Source organism: Erpetoichthys calabaricus, chromosome 4, assembly GCF_900747795.2.
Source record: "Erpetoichthys calabaricus chromosome 4, fErpCal1.3, whole genome shotgun sequence".
Taxonomy (NCBI): domain Eukaryota; kingdom Metazoa; phylum Chordata; class Cladistia; order Polypteriformes; family Polypteridae; genus Erpetoichthys; species Erpetoichthys calabaricus.
Window position 1 is genome coordinate 50,853,519 of NC_041397.2, and position 18,750 is coordinate 50,872,268.

At 37.5% G+C, this 18,750-nt stretch overlaps 1 protein-coding gene across 1 annotated transcript in view; it reads left to right on the forward strand.

The window, feature by feature from the left end:
- Positions 1–16,445, forward strand: part of smpx (small muscle protein X-linked) — a 56,557-nt gene extending 40,112 nt beyond the window's left edge. Inside the window, exons 3-4 of the mRNA XM_051926933.1 lie at positions 14,284–14,370; positions 16,289–16,445. Of these exons, the coding sequence (XP_051782893.1) occupies positions 14,284–14,370; positions 16,289–16,414 (213 nt within the window). The 3' untranslated portion in view covers positions 16,415–16,445. The remainder of the gene's footprint in view (positions 1–14,283; positions 14,371–16,288) is intronic.
- Positions 16,446–18,750: the final 2,305 nt, after the last annotated feature.

Sequence of the window (18,750 nt, forward strand, 5' to 3'; positions counted from 1 at the left end):
TCAGTGTTAGTCACCATCACAAACTTTGTTATCTCTGTTCTACATGAAAAGTTTTTCTCAGCCATCACTACAAGCTACATGAGGTAACATTTAAGAACATATTTTTGAATGAAGTATTCCTCTAAGTACAAATTGACAGAAAGACACATGTGGAATTAATGCTCTATAAAATGCATGTCAACACACAAAAAAAAATACACATGGAAACACTTCAGAAACGTGTATCTCTGTAAATGCTAAATCAAGGATTAAATAAAATTAGTTAACCGTGACTTGGACTACAACTTGCATTATCCTACGGAGTTTTGCTTTTTAAGTTTATTGAATATCTTGTTAGTATACTGCTATGGCAGTTGGTACTATGGTTGTATTTCCAAGCTGTTACCTCTGTCCATGGGAAAAAACACTAGGGATACTGGGATCCTTTGAATTAAGAGATGAAAGGAGTTAATCTTCTTATTTGACTGCCCAGCATGAGCTTACATAATATTGTCAAATGCCCAGGTGGGCGGACATTTGGCCTAGGTCACCACTATCTGACTTTGTCTTTTATAACTGACTGTGGATCCCCCAAACCTTTATTTTCTTGAGAAGTGCTTCTCTCCTCCTTAATTATAATATTTTATATTTATGGGTTTATGTTTAAGGGATTTCTGTTGTCATGACCCTTATTTTAAACAAGCTGAATATGCTTAGTTATACTGTCTTCATGTCTCTACTCAGGGTAAAGCAGATTTGGAAGATGGATGGATAGTTTTACTGTATGCTTAACCTAATTTTAAAGTTATATATGTATTTGATATAATATGCATTACAGCTGTAAATTTGTTGATGCTTTCCTGAGACTACACCATTGAATGTGGCAAATAGTTCTGAAGGAGAGGCAGAAGGTGCTCTGTCTCGTTTGCTATGGGGCTCTTATTGAAGGTCTATGTTCTCATACCTTTTGGAAGCGTGAGTTTTTTTATGGGCATGGAGACAGTGCTTTATGAGGGTCTCTGTGGAGATTCTGACACTTTGTTTAGTGGCATCACATTTTAATACAACCAAGCACGATTTTTTTGAAATGTGATGGTTTTTTAATGTCTTGTGGTAATCTCAGATGTTTTAAATAGACACTTCACTGTGGTTATAAAAAAATATGGATGATGTACTGGAACGCTAATCAGAGTAATTCTATTTAAAAGGTTTTGTCCTTTGCCTGCTTTATTTATTCATTTTCTCTTGATTTTACTTGTGCCCCATTTACTTGTGCCCCATTTTTGAATTTTCATTGGGCGAGCCCAATAAATTAAAGCAGCAATAAAAAACAAAAAAGTTTTAAAAATGTTCTATTGATTCCATCCATCCATCCATCCATCCATCCATCCATCCATCCATCCATCCATCTATCCATCCATCTATCCATATTCAAATCAGCCTAGGTCCAATTCAGAGACAAGGAGGGCTGGAACCTATACCAGCAGAATCATTTCTCACAATACTGACATACATCCTTTTTATTAATAATTCTACAGTCATATGTCTCAGGGATGAATTTGGAACACCAGGAGGTGATTTGTGTATTGACACATTGTAAGCCAGAACAGGCCACAATAATAGATCATTCCAGACCAGGGAAGGAAGATTCCTGACACTTGACCTAGGATATAATGAGTCACCAGAGGGTGCAACTTCCCTTAGGTTTAAAAATAAAACATCTCCCATTGAAGTGAATTCATTGGGAGGCATGGGAAAAAGCAAAGTTGGCTAAGCTGCAGCCATTCTCTGACAACCTGGCACCGAGCTGTTTGCACATACAGTAACTTTCCTGTTTCTAATTTTTTACTCTTTAAAGGAGCACATTTGTTACTCATACTTGCTGCCTCTTAATTCTTGATTAGTACTTCTAGTTTATCAGACCCTAGCTTTGCTTCTCAAACATTTTTTCATTTTGTTCTTGTAGTAGTTGAAACTCTCTGAAAGAGATTCTGCCAAGCCTGTCATATCAATTTGTTTCAACCATTTCTCTTTTTTTGTCCCAAATCATATAGAGAAATAGGCTGTTATCATATGCCAACTAACCACTGGTTAGTAACCAGTAATGTAGATTCATAAGTTAATTCTTCCAGAAGTAATCACTCTTTATGGTTTATTTTATGGTCACTATCCTACAGATGCCAAAAGAAACATAGTATGGAATAGAGTACTCATATTTGCAAAGAGAAGAAGAAGGAGGAGGAAAAATATACAGTAGATGACAAGTGTCAGATTCCCTGACACATTTAAGCTAACATCTGAAATAGATAGATAGATAGATAGATAGATAGATAGATAGATAGATAGATAGATAGATAGATAGATAGATAGATAGATAGATAGATAGATAGATAGATAGATAGATAGATAGATAGATAGATACTGTTTTTCCTGTTTTGGTCTAGAATGGTGGCTTGGGAATGTTTTAGTCTGAAATATCCTGTGGCCTGTGGTGTGTGTCACTGAGACCCAAACACCAGACATAATTAGACTACACACAATCGCTGGTTCAATTCAATTCCTTTCATTTACCAGAATACCTTAAACAGGCTTCTTTTACTCAATAGCTTTCCTGGCAGCACCCACAGACCCCAAAAGGGGAGCCCTATGGGACCACAACTCCCAGGCTTCCCTGTGGGTGTCCATAGAGGAGCTTTCCAAAAGGGGTGCTGCCACTCAGCATGGGCTGGCAATCCATGCATAGGAGGCAGTCTCCCACTTTCTCACATTTCTAGCCTGCTGACCAGGAAAGACACTGCTAACCATCCCAGTTAGGTTGTTTAACCATCCAGGTTGTCCATTTGATATGCTGGCTTCCCAGTGGGGTAAGGGATACCCATCCATTGTTGCTGAGATGCCAGTCCCGAAGCACCAGCTGCTACAGTTGCTCTCCATGTCCACTGTGCAAAAAAAAAGAAAACTGTACAAAACAATAAGGATACAGTAAAAAAGATAACAAAAAACACATCACCTGATGAAAAACACAAAGTAAAATTAGTTCTGGGTGCATGAAGCTGTATTAAAAATTTTCTGGGTATCTAAGTAAAGTAAGTCACAAATAGTGTTGGAAATGGTGTTGATATGAAGGCCATCAGCTACTAGGTCTCCGAGTACTGTTTCACAGAAAAGGCATTTCCTTTATTTGCATATCGAAATATTTTTATTTTCTTTTATAGAGCATTTGCAATTTACCTTTATAGTTCAAATCACTTAGAATAAATGCATTTGTATTTCTTTGATCTTTAAGTTAATTTTGCCTTAACCTTAGATTTTGTAGTATTTCCATTATAGATGCTGTTGATCAAATATGAGGGAGCAGCAGTTCTATTGGCCTAAAAGAAAACTGCATGAAAGGAGATATGTACAGCTTGGCACACTTTTCTAATACCAGTAAAGTTAGAGGAACTAAAAAAAGAAATAAAAACTGAAACAAAACATTAGAAACAGAAAATCAGACAAAGAAAGAGAAGACAATTCAGTCCATCAGGCTCATTTGGTTAGTTCCTAGCTAAGGTGTTCTAAAATTTCATTCACATAGTTTTTTGTTAGGCTCCTTAATTTCCATCTGTGTTCTCAAGTACTATATGTGATTCACTATTTAACTTAAAGAATTCTGCTTGATCATATTTATCAATGACTTTGAATCCTTTTGAAGTGATTGTTTGGTTCTCCATGCAGCCTTTTCTGTTCAAACCTGAACAAGTTTAACTCACATAACCTGCAAAATGAAGAATTTCTAAGGGTGTCTTCATTATGTGTCTTAGGCCGGCATCACACTACATGACTTCAAGCTTGAGAGCATGTCACACTTTACAAGTGCTGCTGATGGATATCGTTGCCCTGTGGATATCAGATTACACAACTAGGAATTGCAGGGGATGATAGATTACACAATTACATGACTCCCTCATGACTTCTAGCACAGTTTGAAATTTCCTGTTGTCCTGCCAAAGTATGGTGAGGTTTACACATTTTGGCAGCCAAACAATGTGGAAGATCTTTTTTCTTTCTTTACTTTGTCATGGTGGGACAAAAATGAGGCATTGAATAAACGTTTGTGCTGAATGTTCCCATTTTGGAGTTTCTTGAGGCCACCATTGCTCTTCTCTGTTCTTCATCTTGCAGCTCTGATTAGGCTCTCCCTTGTTTTTGGATGTTTTATGTATTGTACTTCCAGCTGAACATTCATTGGAGTTGTCTGGCTCCACAGTTATTACAAAATTGTCACTGGAGCTGTCACACTGTATGACTGGTGGTCACAGACATGTGTTGTGACTGTTCACAGTTTGCTAGGATTATGTAAATGAAGACTTCAAGTGAAAACTGGAAATGTTGTGCAGGCTGATATGGGAGTTAGTGTACTTCTTTACTAAATAGATACTTTAAATGAGATCAAATAATCAATGCATATTTGTTTATAAATTACAATTAAGAACTGTCATAAAATGTTCAATCTAATTTATTATGACAAAACATTACATTTTGTTATTGTACAAGGCAATAATTAGTAATTTATTAATGAAAGAATTTGCTTAACATCAAGAACATAAAATCTCAGAAGAATAAAACAACTTAAAAACACAACATATTTATATATTTAATTTTTGTTACAACATTGGTACAGAATGTCCTTACAAAGTCTGCTGACAAATGCATGGCGATGAGCGCTCACTAGAATAAACCTTGCTGTACTCCAAGCAGTTTAATTTTTTATGAGTAGAGATTAAGTGGCACTTTAATTAGCAGAAATCCCTTACCAATAAGTATCATTGGTAAAAACTCTTATGTTTCAAGTTAAAAGTATTAAAATCATTTTGTATACTGTATTTTGTGAAATATACATCATAGAAAAATAAATCCTAATATAGTTTACTAATTTAAGAAACTACCATGATATCCTCTTTTTCTTATTTGAAAATCTTGTGCATTTTTCATAAAGTGCAACATTGGAGCATTAGCAAAACCTTTTTCTTCAGTTATAGGGAAATAAAAATCACCAATTCATATAATGTATTATGTAAAGGTAAAGACTAAAATATGTATTTTACTAATATGCTGGAAAAGATATTTATTATTTTTGTTAACATTTGCACAAATAAATTTAAAATTACTAATATGATCTTTTGTGGTTTGCAATGCACAGAGCCAACACAGGTATAAGAATCCTGAATTTTTCACTACATTTTAAAGCAGTGCTATTCATATGAAATTTCAGGTCAATATTTGACATATAGTAAAATATGGAGATAAAGGGAAATCAACTGTAGATTTAAATAATAAATAATAATAAACTGTTAAATATATCCACTTGTGTAATATACTATAACTTTCCCAACAATGATCTGGATTGGACATAAGACAGAAATCGTCTCTGAAAGGAATGCTGGGAATTCACACACACCTACACTTTCGCACACCAAGCCAGATTTTTAAGCACCCGTCCTCAGAACAACATGTGTTTGGGCTTTGAAAAAACATTTAATGAATATGCTTGCAAAGTTTGGAGTAATATGCAAACAGCACAACGAGTCAGAGGATACTCATTCCTAATTGGCCAATTTAGGTGCACCACTCAGGTCCAGCACAAACTACTTTGTTTTGGTTTAAAGATGCAGACATTCGTCTTTGTTTTTCGCCTCTCATCCACACTACACCAGCATTTTTTTTACCACTGAAAACAAATGTTTCTGAAAATACTGTTCAGAGCCAGATACATTTAAAAACGTCAGCATAGTGTTTCAGTTTTTGGCGGGTAAAAGCAAGGATTTTTGAAAAAAGCAGACTCCATCATGCACTTGTTGGTTCATTCTTAGTACGATGCTTTTACCTGATTGGACCTTGCTTTATACAATGGATTATTCTCTGACTGGTCACCATTCATGGAAGAAAAACATATTCTGACATAGATAAGTTGATTTCCATGGTGCTTGTTGTGTTGCTTACCTTTGTGAATCTAAATTGAATTTTGTGTGCAAACACAACTACTCATTCTGCATGCTAGATTACAAATATGTTTAAACTGCTCAAGTACGTTCGACTCACTGTGGTCACTGCGCAATGAATTTCAGGAAATTTGAAGGCGACATCAGAAAATCAGCTCTTGAGACTGCTAACACTACAAGACAGCTGAATTAAATTTCTTCTGCTGCAGCCCAATCGTTAAGGTGGAATAGGGCATCACAACCCCTCTCATTCAGCACATGAAGCAATTGTCAAAAAAACTGAAATTCATTCTGAATCAGAAAATCAGTTGATCACTACAAATTGGGCTTAAAAGTGTGCCAAAATGACACATTGTATGCCCGGTTAAAGGCATCTATGCTGCAAGCATGCCCAGTGTAGCCATTTATGTCATAGGCATTTATAATCATTTAAATATGGACGAATACACTTTTGTAAACAATGTGAAAATGATATTGTGGACGTACAGTGGTGTGAAAAACTATTTGCCCCCTTCCTGATTTCTTATTCTTTTGCATGTTTGTCACACAAAATGTTTCTGATCATCAAACACATTTAACCATTAGTCAAATATAACACAAGTAAATACAAAATGCAGTTTTTAAATGATGGTTTTTATTATTTAGGGAGAAAAAAAATCCAAACCTACATGGCCCTGTGTGAAAAAGTAATTGCCCCCTTGTTAAAAAATAACCTAACTGTGGTGTATCACACCTGAGTTCAATTTCCGTAGCCACCCCCAGGCCTGATTACTGCCACACCTGTTTCAATCAAGAAATCACTTAAATAGGAGCTGCCTGACACAGAGAAGTAGACCAAAAGCACCTCAAAAGCTAGACATCATGCCAAGATCCAAAGAAATTCAGGAACAAATGAGAACAGAAGTAATTGAGATCTATCAGTCTGCTAAAGGTTATAAAGCCATTTCTAAAGCTTTGGGACTCCAGCGAACCACAGTGAGAGCCATTATCCACAAATGGCAAAAACATGGAACAGTGGTGAACCTTCCCAGGAGTGGCCAGCCGACCAAAATTACCCCAAGAGCGCAGAGACGACTCATCCGAGAGGTCACAAAAGACCCCAGGACAACGTCTAAAGAACTGCAGGACTCACTTGCCTCAATTAAGGTCAGTGTTCACGACTCCACCATAAGAAAGACACTGGGCAAAAACGGCCTGCATGGCAGATTTCCAAGACGCAAACCACTGTTAAGCAAAAAGAACATTAGGGCTCGTCTCAATTTTGCTAAGAAACATCTCAATGATTGCCAAGACTTTTGGGAAAATACCTTGTGGACTGATGAGTCAAAAGTTGAACTTTTTGGAAGGCAAATGTCCCGTTACATCTGGCGTAAAAGGAACACAGCATTTCAGAAAAAGAACATCATACCAACAGTAAAATATGGTGGTGGTAGTGTGATGGTCTGGGGTTGTTTTGCTGCTTCAGGACCTGGAAGGCTTGCTGTGATAGATGGAACCATGAATTCTACTGTCTACCAAAAAATCCTGATGGAGAATGTCCGGCCATCTGTTCGTCAACTCAAGCTGAAGCGATCTTGGGTGCTGCAACAGGACAATGACCCAAAACACACCAGCAAATCCATCTCTGAATGGCTGAAGAAAAACAAAATGAAGACTTTGGAGTGGCCTAGTCAAAGTCCTGACCTGAATCCAATTGAGATGCTATGGCATGACCTTAAAAAGGCGGTTCATGCTAGAAAACCCTCAAATAAAGCTGAATTACAACAATTTTGCAAAGATGAGTGGGCCAAAATTCCTCCAGAGCGCTGTAAAAGACTCATTGCAAGTTATCGCAAACGCTTGATTGCAGTTATTGCTGCTAAGGGTGGCCCAACCAGTTATTAGGTTCAGGGGGGCAATTACTTTTTCACACAGGGCCATGTAGGTTTGGATTTTTTTTCTCCCTAAATAATAAAAACCACCATTAACAAACTGCATTTTGTGTTTACTTGTGTTATATTTGACTAATGGTTAAATGTGTTTGATGATCAGAAACATTTTGTGTGACAAACATGCAAAAGAATAAGAAATCAGGACGGGGGCAAATAGTTTTTCACACCACTGTAGATTGTTTTTGTTGAAAAGTAACATTTGTAAATTAAAATCCTGCATTGTGAGTGTGGCCTTAGTATGAAATGTGGGTGTGTGTTTGTTTGAGAGGACCCTGTGATGGACTAGTGCCAAATCCAGGGCTGTCTCCTGCCTTGTACCCAGTGCTGCTGGCAGGGCTGTTTCCAGACATTTAGGGCCCTAAGCAGCTTGCCGATTATATGGATGAAGTCCAGAAACACAAATGTCTAGGTATGGGCCGTGGAACCCCACTAGTCCTAAGTATTCGCTTGGCTCACTTACAGCAAGAAACAGGGCTGACTGCTGATTAGGATTTGGCCTCCTGCAACCCTGATTTGGATTAAACAAATTTGAGATTTTTATATCATACAGTTAATCAGGCATGCATGTCTCAGGCAAACCAGGAAAAAGCTCAGGTGGACACATGGAAAGAGTTCAAAGTTCTCAGAGCTGTGAGGCGGTAGCATTAACTACAGTGTGTCTGTGCCACCAATATTCAATCCAGTTAATAAAACATAAACTTGGTGTTAGGCTGTTGTATGGAGAACTAGGGTGTTGCTCCGTGTTAGCCATTATGGATGTAGTAAGAAGTCAAGCAAAATGACCCACAAAGACAAATAACTATATGTATGTTGTTTTGCTTTGTTTATCTAAGTTATAATTCAGTTTCTCATGTTTTAACTTGATTGTCTTTGAACACATTTTGGTCAAATGTAATTTCATTTTAAAGATTAACCAAATTAACTGCACATTAGCAGCAGAGCTCTGTGAGCAGCAGCTGTGTAAAACATGCCCTGCAGGCTTTTGTGCCTTACCTAAGCCCTCTTCCCACCCCAGTCGGTGGGCCGAGCTGTTATCAAACGCAGCTAATGTTCTCTCCACGTGCCTAATAGTGTATGTACTCTGTGTTCATTTAAGAAGGCTGCCTCGTTTTCCCTTTCAGCCGGGTAGTGCTGACTCATCCTCAGATGTTTATGTTATAAAGTTCCTGCTTAGTATTCGGAATGTGGCTGAGGAAATTGAAAAGGTCTCCGGCTGAAGTCAGATTTGCATATTTAGCATTAGAGCCATGCAAATAGCTTTCACTGAAAAAGCAAAGCATGAAAAGAGTGCTCCCTTTTAAAACTCAGTGTATTTGAACTCATAATACCAGCATGGGCTTCAGTTCCCCCAAGACCCTGAAATAGGATTAACTACGCTCTGTAAATGGATGGACAGAGGGATAAATGATTACTGACTTGTCAGATAAACACAAAAGGCACTTCAGGCAGATGAAATGTGCCTGAAGTGTAATCGCTTCGATATACCGTAACCGTAAAATAATTAGAATGAGTCGATTTCAGGGTGGCATACCGAATGCTGCTGCCTCACAGCTTCAGGGATCTGAATTGAGCTGTCGGCCAGGTCTCTCTCTCTGTGTCAAGCCTGCACATTCTCCCCATGTCAGTGTGGGCTTTCCCCTTTCATCCCCAGAAGTACAGTATGTTAAGCTAATTGTTGATATTATATTGGCCTGAAAGTTGTGGTAGCAGAAAAAGTTGAAAAACCCATGCAATTCCCTTTATGGACTTTTATGATACATCTAAGATGAACATTTCTATTTCATTTTTCTCTTCATACTGTATATCTCCTATATGTCACCTTATTCATTTAAGAAGTAACACAGAATGTTTGCCTAATTATATGACACTCAAGACTTTTACAAGGTGTATTTAACTTAAGAGACCCATGGTTGGCTCAAAAGAGGGGTCTGTGGGGCCAGCTTCATCCCCCATACAGACATATTTGACCCATAACACAAATTCTTAAAAACATTTTTATACATTATGGCCACTGGGGGACATCTTATACCCCTAAACCTCAACCACAATTACAAGGACATGTAAGTGGGTTCAAGTACCTTTTTTATTAATGAAAATACCTTTACAATAGGCTTCTTTCTTTCAGTTCAATTCTATCTCTTCCACCAATTCCAAAATGAACGTTTTACTCTTTCTCTTCTGACTCTAACTCCCCCTGGTGAAGTGGACTGGCTTCCTTCATGTCTTACCCGGAAGTACTTTCAGTGCCACAATATTGCACCTAGGAAGAACTTCCAGGTCAGTTGCAGCCATTTTAATACACAGAATCCTCCTACCTGCAGTTCCTAGCACGGCTGCATATTGGGAGTCCAACTCCCATGAGTGTACATGTGAGACGTCCACCATAGAAATGCTGCCACCCATTCTTCTGGGAGAGCAACTGCCCCTTGTGAGGCAGTCTCCTTCTATCCCTGAATTATACTATCTTGAGCAGGAAGAAGGTACTATTTTCTAATGAGACCAAAACTGAGCTTATTGGCCATTAGGCTAAACGCCATGCTACAGTGCCGATTATCCCCTTGGTGGTGGTGGGAGCAGCATCATGTTGTGGAAATACTTCTTTTCAGCAGGCCATAGAAGGCTTGTGAAGGTAGAGGATAACATGTATGCAGCAAAACTGATGGATATCCTACAGGAAAACATGATACAGTCCACAAGAAACCTGCACCATGGGAGATTTGTTTTCCAGCAAGACAATGACCATAAGCATAAAGCCAAAGCTACACAGTAATGGCATAAAAAAAACAATGTCAATGTGCTGGAGTGGCTGTGTCAGAATCCAGATGTCAATCCAATTAAGAATTTGTGGCTGGGTTTGAAGAAGGGTGTTCACTCACCATCCTCAAGCAACCTCATAGAGCTTGAGAAGTTTTGTAAAGATGAGTGTGGAAAAATGGCAGTGTCCAGATGTAAAAAGCAGATAGAGACCCATGCCTAAGGTGCATCTGCTAAATACTGACTTGAAAGGGGGGTAATACTTATTTGATCAGTTATTTTATGTTTTATATTTGTAGTTAATTTAGACAACTTTGCAGAGATTTGTTTTCACTTTTACATTAAAGTGTTTTTTTTCTGTTGATCAATGTCAAAAAGTCAAATTAAACCAACTGTGATGTTGTACAACAACAAAATGTGAACTCGGTGAACAGATTTTATAAGCACTGTGTATCATAAATTAAATTGAATTTGTATGCGTATTGCAGTGTATACAGTACATAGCAGAGAAATTATTACCAAGGGTGATTCACCTTACATGAAACGCTTAAACATTGTTGAGCACATTTATCACAATTCTGAGATTGACATAACTTTTGGAGAGGTTCAGTTTTCAGACTCATTGAGTTCAATCCAACTTTTCTAATGGTAAGTTCAGTACTTTAACTTTGTATGTGTGTTTTAATGCAACACTATTACCCAGTAGTCTTGGTGCAGTTATACTTTATCTATGGTGAATTGTTTTTGCCAGTTAAACATGAAGCCAACAGTGTATTAACATTATTATGGGCATAATTGCTAGCTGCATGCAGTGGTAGGCTAAGCTATTAAAATGTTCTTGAATTTTAAGTCTACATTTATCTTTCATTGCACCAAATGACATTCAGTGATGTCTGTAGGGTTTCCTATATGTGTGAGCCTTTGCACTTACAGGTGCCGTCCTACACCTCCTTCATAAATATGACGCCTGTTGGGTTTTGAGCTTGTTGAGAGACACTGTGCGCCTGTAGCAGAGAGTTGTGTACGATGAAGTTTATTTGCTCAAGTCCAGTGGTTTACTAGTTCAGTCTGTGAGGCTGCAGGTTTTTGTTCCAATCAGTTTCACAATCAGCAAACCAATTTTACCTTGAATTGATTTCTGTGTTTAATTAGATGGTCTTTTTATTTATTGTTTGTCTTATTTTGCATTCAGAAAAGTGTATTAGTGTTAAATTTACACTTCTAAGAAACTAAAAAATATTTGTTCTTTTGGCGCATCTTACATGCTTAACTAATTTACTGATAATTAATGGCAAGCACGGCAAACAACCCTGAATGCCAAAGGGCAGCTTTTTTGGCATTTCCACTTGTGTGCCTATTAATAAATAGTGACATAAATCACCTGAAAACTAATAAGAATAAAATATTTAAAAGCTAAAAATGAATTCCAGTACATAAATTCCTGCTTCTTTCAGTAAACATTTAGCATATCCAATTAGTTATTTCTGGATTGATACAAACATAATGCAAAGTGAGAAGTAACAGCTTGATTAATTAATGTAGGAGTCCAATTAAAAAAGTAAGTTGGTTGGGATGACAATCTGCAGTCTACTGGACTGAACTTGAGGACCACTGCTCCCGTCTGTTACATATTCTCTCACTGGCATATTTGTTGTGAATCAAAAATACCAGTGGTTTTATTTATATTGTAATCACACATTAGTCCGCCTGTGAAATCCAATGCCCCCCTGCTAAATTTGCTCTGGCGCCTACCCTGAAAGAACTTATAAATGTTCTACCAAGTCAGTAGCTTTTAAACACGATGTTCCCATTTGTAAATATCCAGCTATCAGTCTATCAGTAGATCAAAATTCTTGTTTATAAATACGAACATTTCTAAATCTTGATATTTTTTTAATTTTTTATATTAGCCTTTTATATACTTTTAATATACTGAATAGGTACCATCAAAGCCTCTGGTTTCCCTTAACCCCATAATTCAAAATTTGGCTACAGATATTGACAGATGAATGAACAGACCCTTTATTCTGTGTAAACACAAATCTTCTTTTTTCTCTTCCACTACCCCTTTAGCTTGGCATTAATACTAGCCTAATCTCCCCCCATGTCTGTTATGCAATGCCATCCTCCCTGTCTCTGCAATACTCTACTGTTGTTATTTTCTCTTTCTGACATCATGTTGTCCCATTAAGCATATACATACACTGCATTTAAAAAAGGGTAATGCTGTCACCTCAACACTGACTTGAGTCTTGCTGTGGTGCCTTCGGCATAGAGTTCGCATGCTCTTTCTGTATTTAAATACAGTAGGCTAGCTATACTGACAACTCTAAATGACTTTATCTCAGAGAGTTTCAGTGACTGTGCCATGTAAAGGACTAACATTCCTTCATTCATTGTACTCATTTTTGCCAGAAGAAGCTCTGGCCACTGTTGGCGTGCTCATCCATCCATTCTAGTTTTTCTAATTGTAATGTCTTGGGGTGCCAGAGCAAATTCTATGTGCATTGAGTACCAGGTGGGAACCAATCCTATGTCAAGTGTCAAACCATCACATCTTAAACTCCAGTACATGAAAATGTGGAGAAAGATGTTTGGAGTTACAAAAATGGACAGAATAAGGAATGAGACAATCAGAGATACAAAAGAACTGTGAGGAATATCTAGGAAAGTAAGATGAAGTGGTATGGACATGTGATAAGAAAAACAATGCATGTGTGGGCAAAAGAGTGATGGGAATGGAAGTATAGAGAAAGAGAAAGCGAGGGAGACAAAAGTGGAGGTGGATGGATAAAGCAAAAGAAAATCTGAAGAAAAGGGCGAGGAGGTGCAGAACCAAGCTGTTTGAAGAAGAATGATCAAGCACTCTGATCCCAAATAGAAATGGGAAAAGATGAAGAGGTAGAGAAGAAGAAGCACATGCTCACATTCACCAACACCTAGTAACTTGAACCACTTGACCCTCTATTAGAAAAAATGAATGAATGGATTCAACCATCTTGATAGCCCTTATTCACATTCTTTGGATGCCACTGCTACTTCTATTGCTTCCATTGTCATCTCTGGAAATTCCACTTTTTCCATTAGAGACAAGAAGCAGCTGCCAATGTTGGCATCATGAGGGACAGGCAAGAACAAAGCCTGGATGGGATGTGCATTCAAATAAAACTAACATATGCGTCTATGGAAACGGGGATGAAATCAAACTACCCAGAGAAAGCCCATATGGACAGAAGGAGCAGGTGCCATCACTAGAAAGACATCACACCAATCAAAAATGAGCTCTGTAGCTGTGAGGCTGCATTGCTTAACCACTGTACCACTGTGCTGTCCAAAGCTATTCAACAAAAATAAAATATCAGCTGAAACGCATCACCATGTGGTACCGTACACTTCTTATTTATTTAGTAACCAGACAAAGACCCTGCCTACATCCTACTGTGGATGCTTATTTTAGGTTTTTCATATATTAGGAATAATGCAGAATGACTTTTGTGTTTAAACTTATAAATTCATAACTTTCCTTTTTTGTAGTTATAAAGTTCAAACATTCCAAGAGGACAGTTCCATAGTATCCATCTCAGAACAGCAGTTTTCCTCTTAGCCTGGTTACTGATGTTGCTTTTTTTCATTTGTAGGCCAACATCAATATTCCGATGGAGGCTTTCCGTCCTGGAGCTGGACATCCTGTGAAGAGAAAAGATGACTCTGTAGATACTGAGGAGGTAAGACATACCTGTAGTACTCACAAGGCAGTAAACGGACATTATTCAAATACGGAGGAGGCTTTTAGAACAATTTCAGGGAGACATTTTACCTTGCACAGACTGTTGTTTCCAAGAGTACTTGTTCCTTTTCATCCCAGCTATTAATTTGTTCATGCAGAATAATAGACAAGTTTAAAATTTATATATATATATATATATATATATATATATATATATATATATATATATATATATATATATATATATATATATATATATATATGCGAGGTGAGACACAAAAATAACCGGATTGGTAAAAAAAAAATTTATTAATGAATTACAGCATTCTAAACATTGTCTCCTTCCATTTACTCACCCTCCCAATCTCTACACTGCTCCATTCGTATCTTCCATTGATTGAAACAGTGCTGGAAGTCTTATTGCTTGAGGCTTATATATATTAGCTACATAATGTTTAAGCTTTTCTAAAAGTGACAGTTTTATATTCTACTGTATTAACCAAAACTTTCATCCATAGTTCGTCTGAAAGCTACACAATGAAAGTACGAATCTAGTAGAAGAACGTTAATTTCAAAGGACTGAATAAATTAATAATTATGCCCCATTAAAAAATGAAATCAAACACCATAGACGGATTCTCGTTCAGTCCCACCACCTATTCCCATGATTTGTTATTCTTACAGCTCCAGAGCATTTGACATTTTTGACTAAGTCGCTCACAGACAAGACATTAACAATCTAAGAGTTGATGAACCTACTGGTATATCTCCAATTCCAAAAAAGTTGGCAGTACTCAAAATATTCATTATATATGGTTTTGTAAATTGTAAATGAAAACAGAATCTGATGATTTGCAAATCATCTAAACTCATATTTAATTGATAACAGAGCAAAGACAACATATCAAATGTAAATCACTGCATAGGCTCAGGAACAACTTCTGAAAACCATAGTCTGTGAACACAGTTCGTGGCTGCATCTATAAATACATTTTAAAACTCTACCATGAAGAAACTATATATAAATATGACCCAGAAACACCACTGCCTTCTCTTGTGCAGAGCTTATGGACTGAGCTGAACTGGAAAACTGTTCTGTGGCTTTACAATCAAAATTTAAAATTCTGTTTGGAAATCATGGCCACCACATCGTCTGGGCTAAAGAAGAGAGGGACCATCCAGCTTGTTATCAGCACTCAATTTAAAAGCTAGCATCTGTTATGGTATGGGGGTGCATTAGTGCACATGGCATGGGTAGCTTACACATCTGGGAAGGAACAGGTCCCCATTCAGGCTCAGCTTGCTGGGATTTTAATAGTGTACTGTTCTATTTTCAAATTCAGGTTTCAAATGTTGTAATCTTGTTTGGCTGATCTGCCTTGTAAACAAATATAAATAGCATTTCCTCCTCTAACCTTGCTTATTTTCATAAAATGGAAAGAGGCAGCTCTAATTTATTGCATTGCTTTTCTAGATGTAACCACGATGGTATCACTTGACCTCCAGTAGCTTTTTATAAAACTGAAGTGCAAGACTGAAGTCCCTGATAAATATAGAAATATAAGAAATATATTTCTTTCTTTTTACATACCTTATCTCTGTTGGACACTCTGCTTGCCTTAACCAGGGAATGGTCAAATACAAAATGAAAATCACAAACTTAGCCTTCATTGTTATTGTGAATGCAACACAATATGTTGTAAAAGGTGTAGATGAATTCTTTAAAGTTACTTAGCCATGTTGTAACCTTGTTTTAAATTGAGAGGATTTTAGCTTCACATCTAGCACTATACACACAATATGAAAGTGCAATGAATATTTGAAATGCAAGGAAAAAAAAATAGACATGCTGCTATTTTCTGCCGATGACTAAGTTTGGACGTTAACAAGTGCTGCCTTTTTTAATTCCTCCCCAGGTGTCTCCAGTGACATCAGAAGAGAAAAAACATCTTCCAGGTGCAGTGAAGCTTCCTGGACCTGCTGTAAACCTCTCAGAAATTCAGAATGTGAAAAGCAAACTGGCAGCTAAAGGCGACCAATAGTACCATGGTACAAATGTTTTGATATTTAAACATTATTCTAGGATGCCTGCTTATTAATGTTCTTAATGTTCCCAAGTGGTTGAGGGGAGCTGAAGCAAGTTTTAAACACAACACAAGACCCATCCCTGGATGGGAAGCCAGTCCATCAGACACTCATTCTAAAATCACAATGAAGTGCAGAAATATCAAATGAACACTTAAAGTTATAAATACTTGGCTAAACACTATTCTAAACGAATACATTTTTTCTTGTTCATTTTAAATATTCGGTCTATTTTTGTGTACATCACACCTACTGTATATGAGCTTGTTGATCATCCAGTTACAAAACCTGTACCGTTAATATGGAGTTGGCCCCCATTTTGCGGCTATAACAGCCTTCACTCTTCTGAGAAGGGTTTCGGCCAGATTCTGGAGTGTGTCAATAGAAAGCTGTGCCCTTTCAGCCCAAACAACATTTGTGAGGTCAGTTGGACAAGAACATCTCACAATCGGAATTCTGATTCATCCCTTAGGTGTTCAATAGGGTTAAGGTCAGGGCTCAGTACAGGCCACTTTAGTTCCTCCACACCAAACTCGTCAAACTATGTTATAGTGACCTGTGGATAGTGGAACAGTCATGCTGAAACAGAAAAGTTGCTGTTACAATTGTCCAAAATGTCTTTTTATATTGTGGCATTAACCGTCTCCTTCATTGAAACCAAGGGGCAGACTCCAAACTTTAAAAAACAGAACCAGACTATAATTCCCCCAGCATGCAGTTCTGAAGGTAGCATTATTCTGGCCAGATTTATCCTTCAGACTTCCAGGTTGTGAAGCGTGGAGTGAACACGTTTCCACTGAGTCCAATGGCAGCGTGTTTTACACTGCACCAGCCAATGCTTGGTGTGGCACATAATCCTCTTAGGCTTGACCATGGAAACCCATTATGTGAAGCTCCTGACACACAGTTATTGTGCTGATGTTGTTTCCAGAGGCAGTGATGTAACAGAGCGTATGAGATTTTTTACCCACTGTGTGCTTCAGCATTTGGAGCTCCCGCTCTCTGCGTTTGTGTGGTTGACCACGTTATGGGCTGAGCTGTTGTTTTCTGCTTGATGCTTCCACTTCACAATAGTACTTAGAGTTGATTGGGGCAGATCTAGCAGAGCAGAAATTTGCATGTACTGTCTTGTGACAAAGGAGACATCATATTATAGGGCCACATTTAATGTCACTGAGCTCGTCAGTATGATACTTTCTACGGCCAATGCTTATCAATGGAGAGTCCAAGTTTATGTGTTTGATTTTATGCACCTGTTAATAATGGGTTCAAGTGAACCCATTCAAGAGGGGACATATAGCGTATCTACTGTATATATAGCGCTCTAAATCTGCCCAATGGGAAGAACACTGTGCAAAGATTTAACATAACTTTCATAAACTTGTTTAATCTAATTCAGTATCATCAGAAGCCAGCGCTTAACCCAACATCATAAGAGAGAAGGGTAACAAGTTAATTTTTGGAAACTAAAATTTTCAACTCAACACTATAGCCAAGCTAATCGAAGTACAATAAGTATTTGCTTAGTAGGACTGGTATGGCTGATCATCTAGTGCAAAAGATACATCTGCCTCTGCTCAGTCCCTACTGTAACCTCAGCCTGAAGGTTCATCTTCATTAAACATTTTGCCCACCATTTGCACAAATTATAGCCAGGAGAACGATAATAATACCAAAATAGCAAACACAGGACAGATCATTTGAATCAGGTCACCATACTAGAGGTCAGTCACTCTTGGGCACAAATGTTATAAACGTTAAGGTGCATTTGAAGCAGGCAGGAGGTTGCCTTGTGTTTCTGAGTGATTGTTATATTATTAAAACATCAGATGCCTGCAGTATATCTAAAAAGACTTACATATGAGCACAAATACAGTGGGGCACTTTGTACTAATACTGCAGGGCATCTTTATTATTAACAACTTACTTAGGTATATTATAAGCTATGCATAATTTAATAAGAACTTAAATGTACAGTAAAGGCTATGTGACTGGCACAAAGAATTACAAAGAATTTGTCAGTCTGCTGTGAGGGACGGCTGGCATTATTACCAACCATTTGTATAATGCTATTAATAGTGTGTTACATTTTTACTGAGCAGAGAACATGAGGCCAATTAAAAATAAAAACAGTAGTAAAATGATTTGATTTTCATTTTGAACTGGAATGTAGTACTAAGGAAGAGTAGGAACAGACAGCTTGTAAAATTCACTTTTTAAAATAGGGAATCAAATGAACTTACATTAAAATATACTGAAGTGGTGCACATTTAGAGAGTTCCCATTAGAAGAA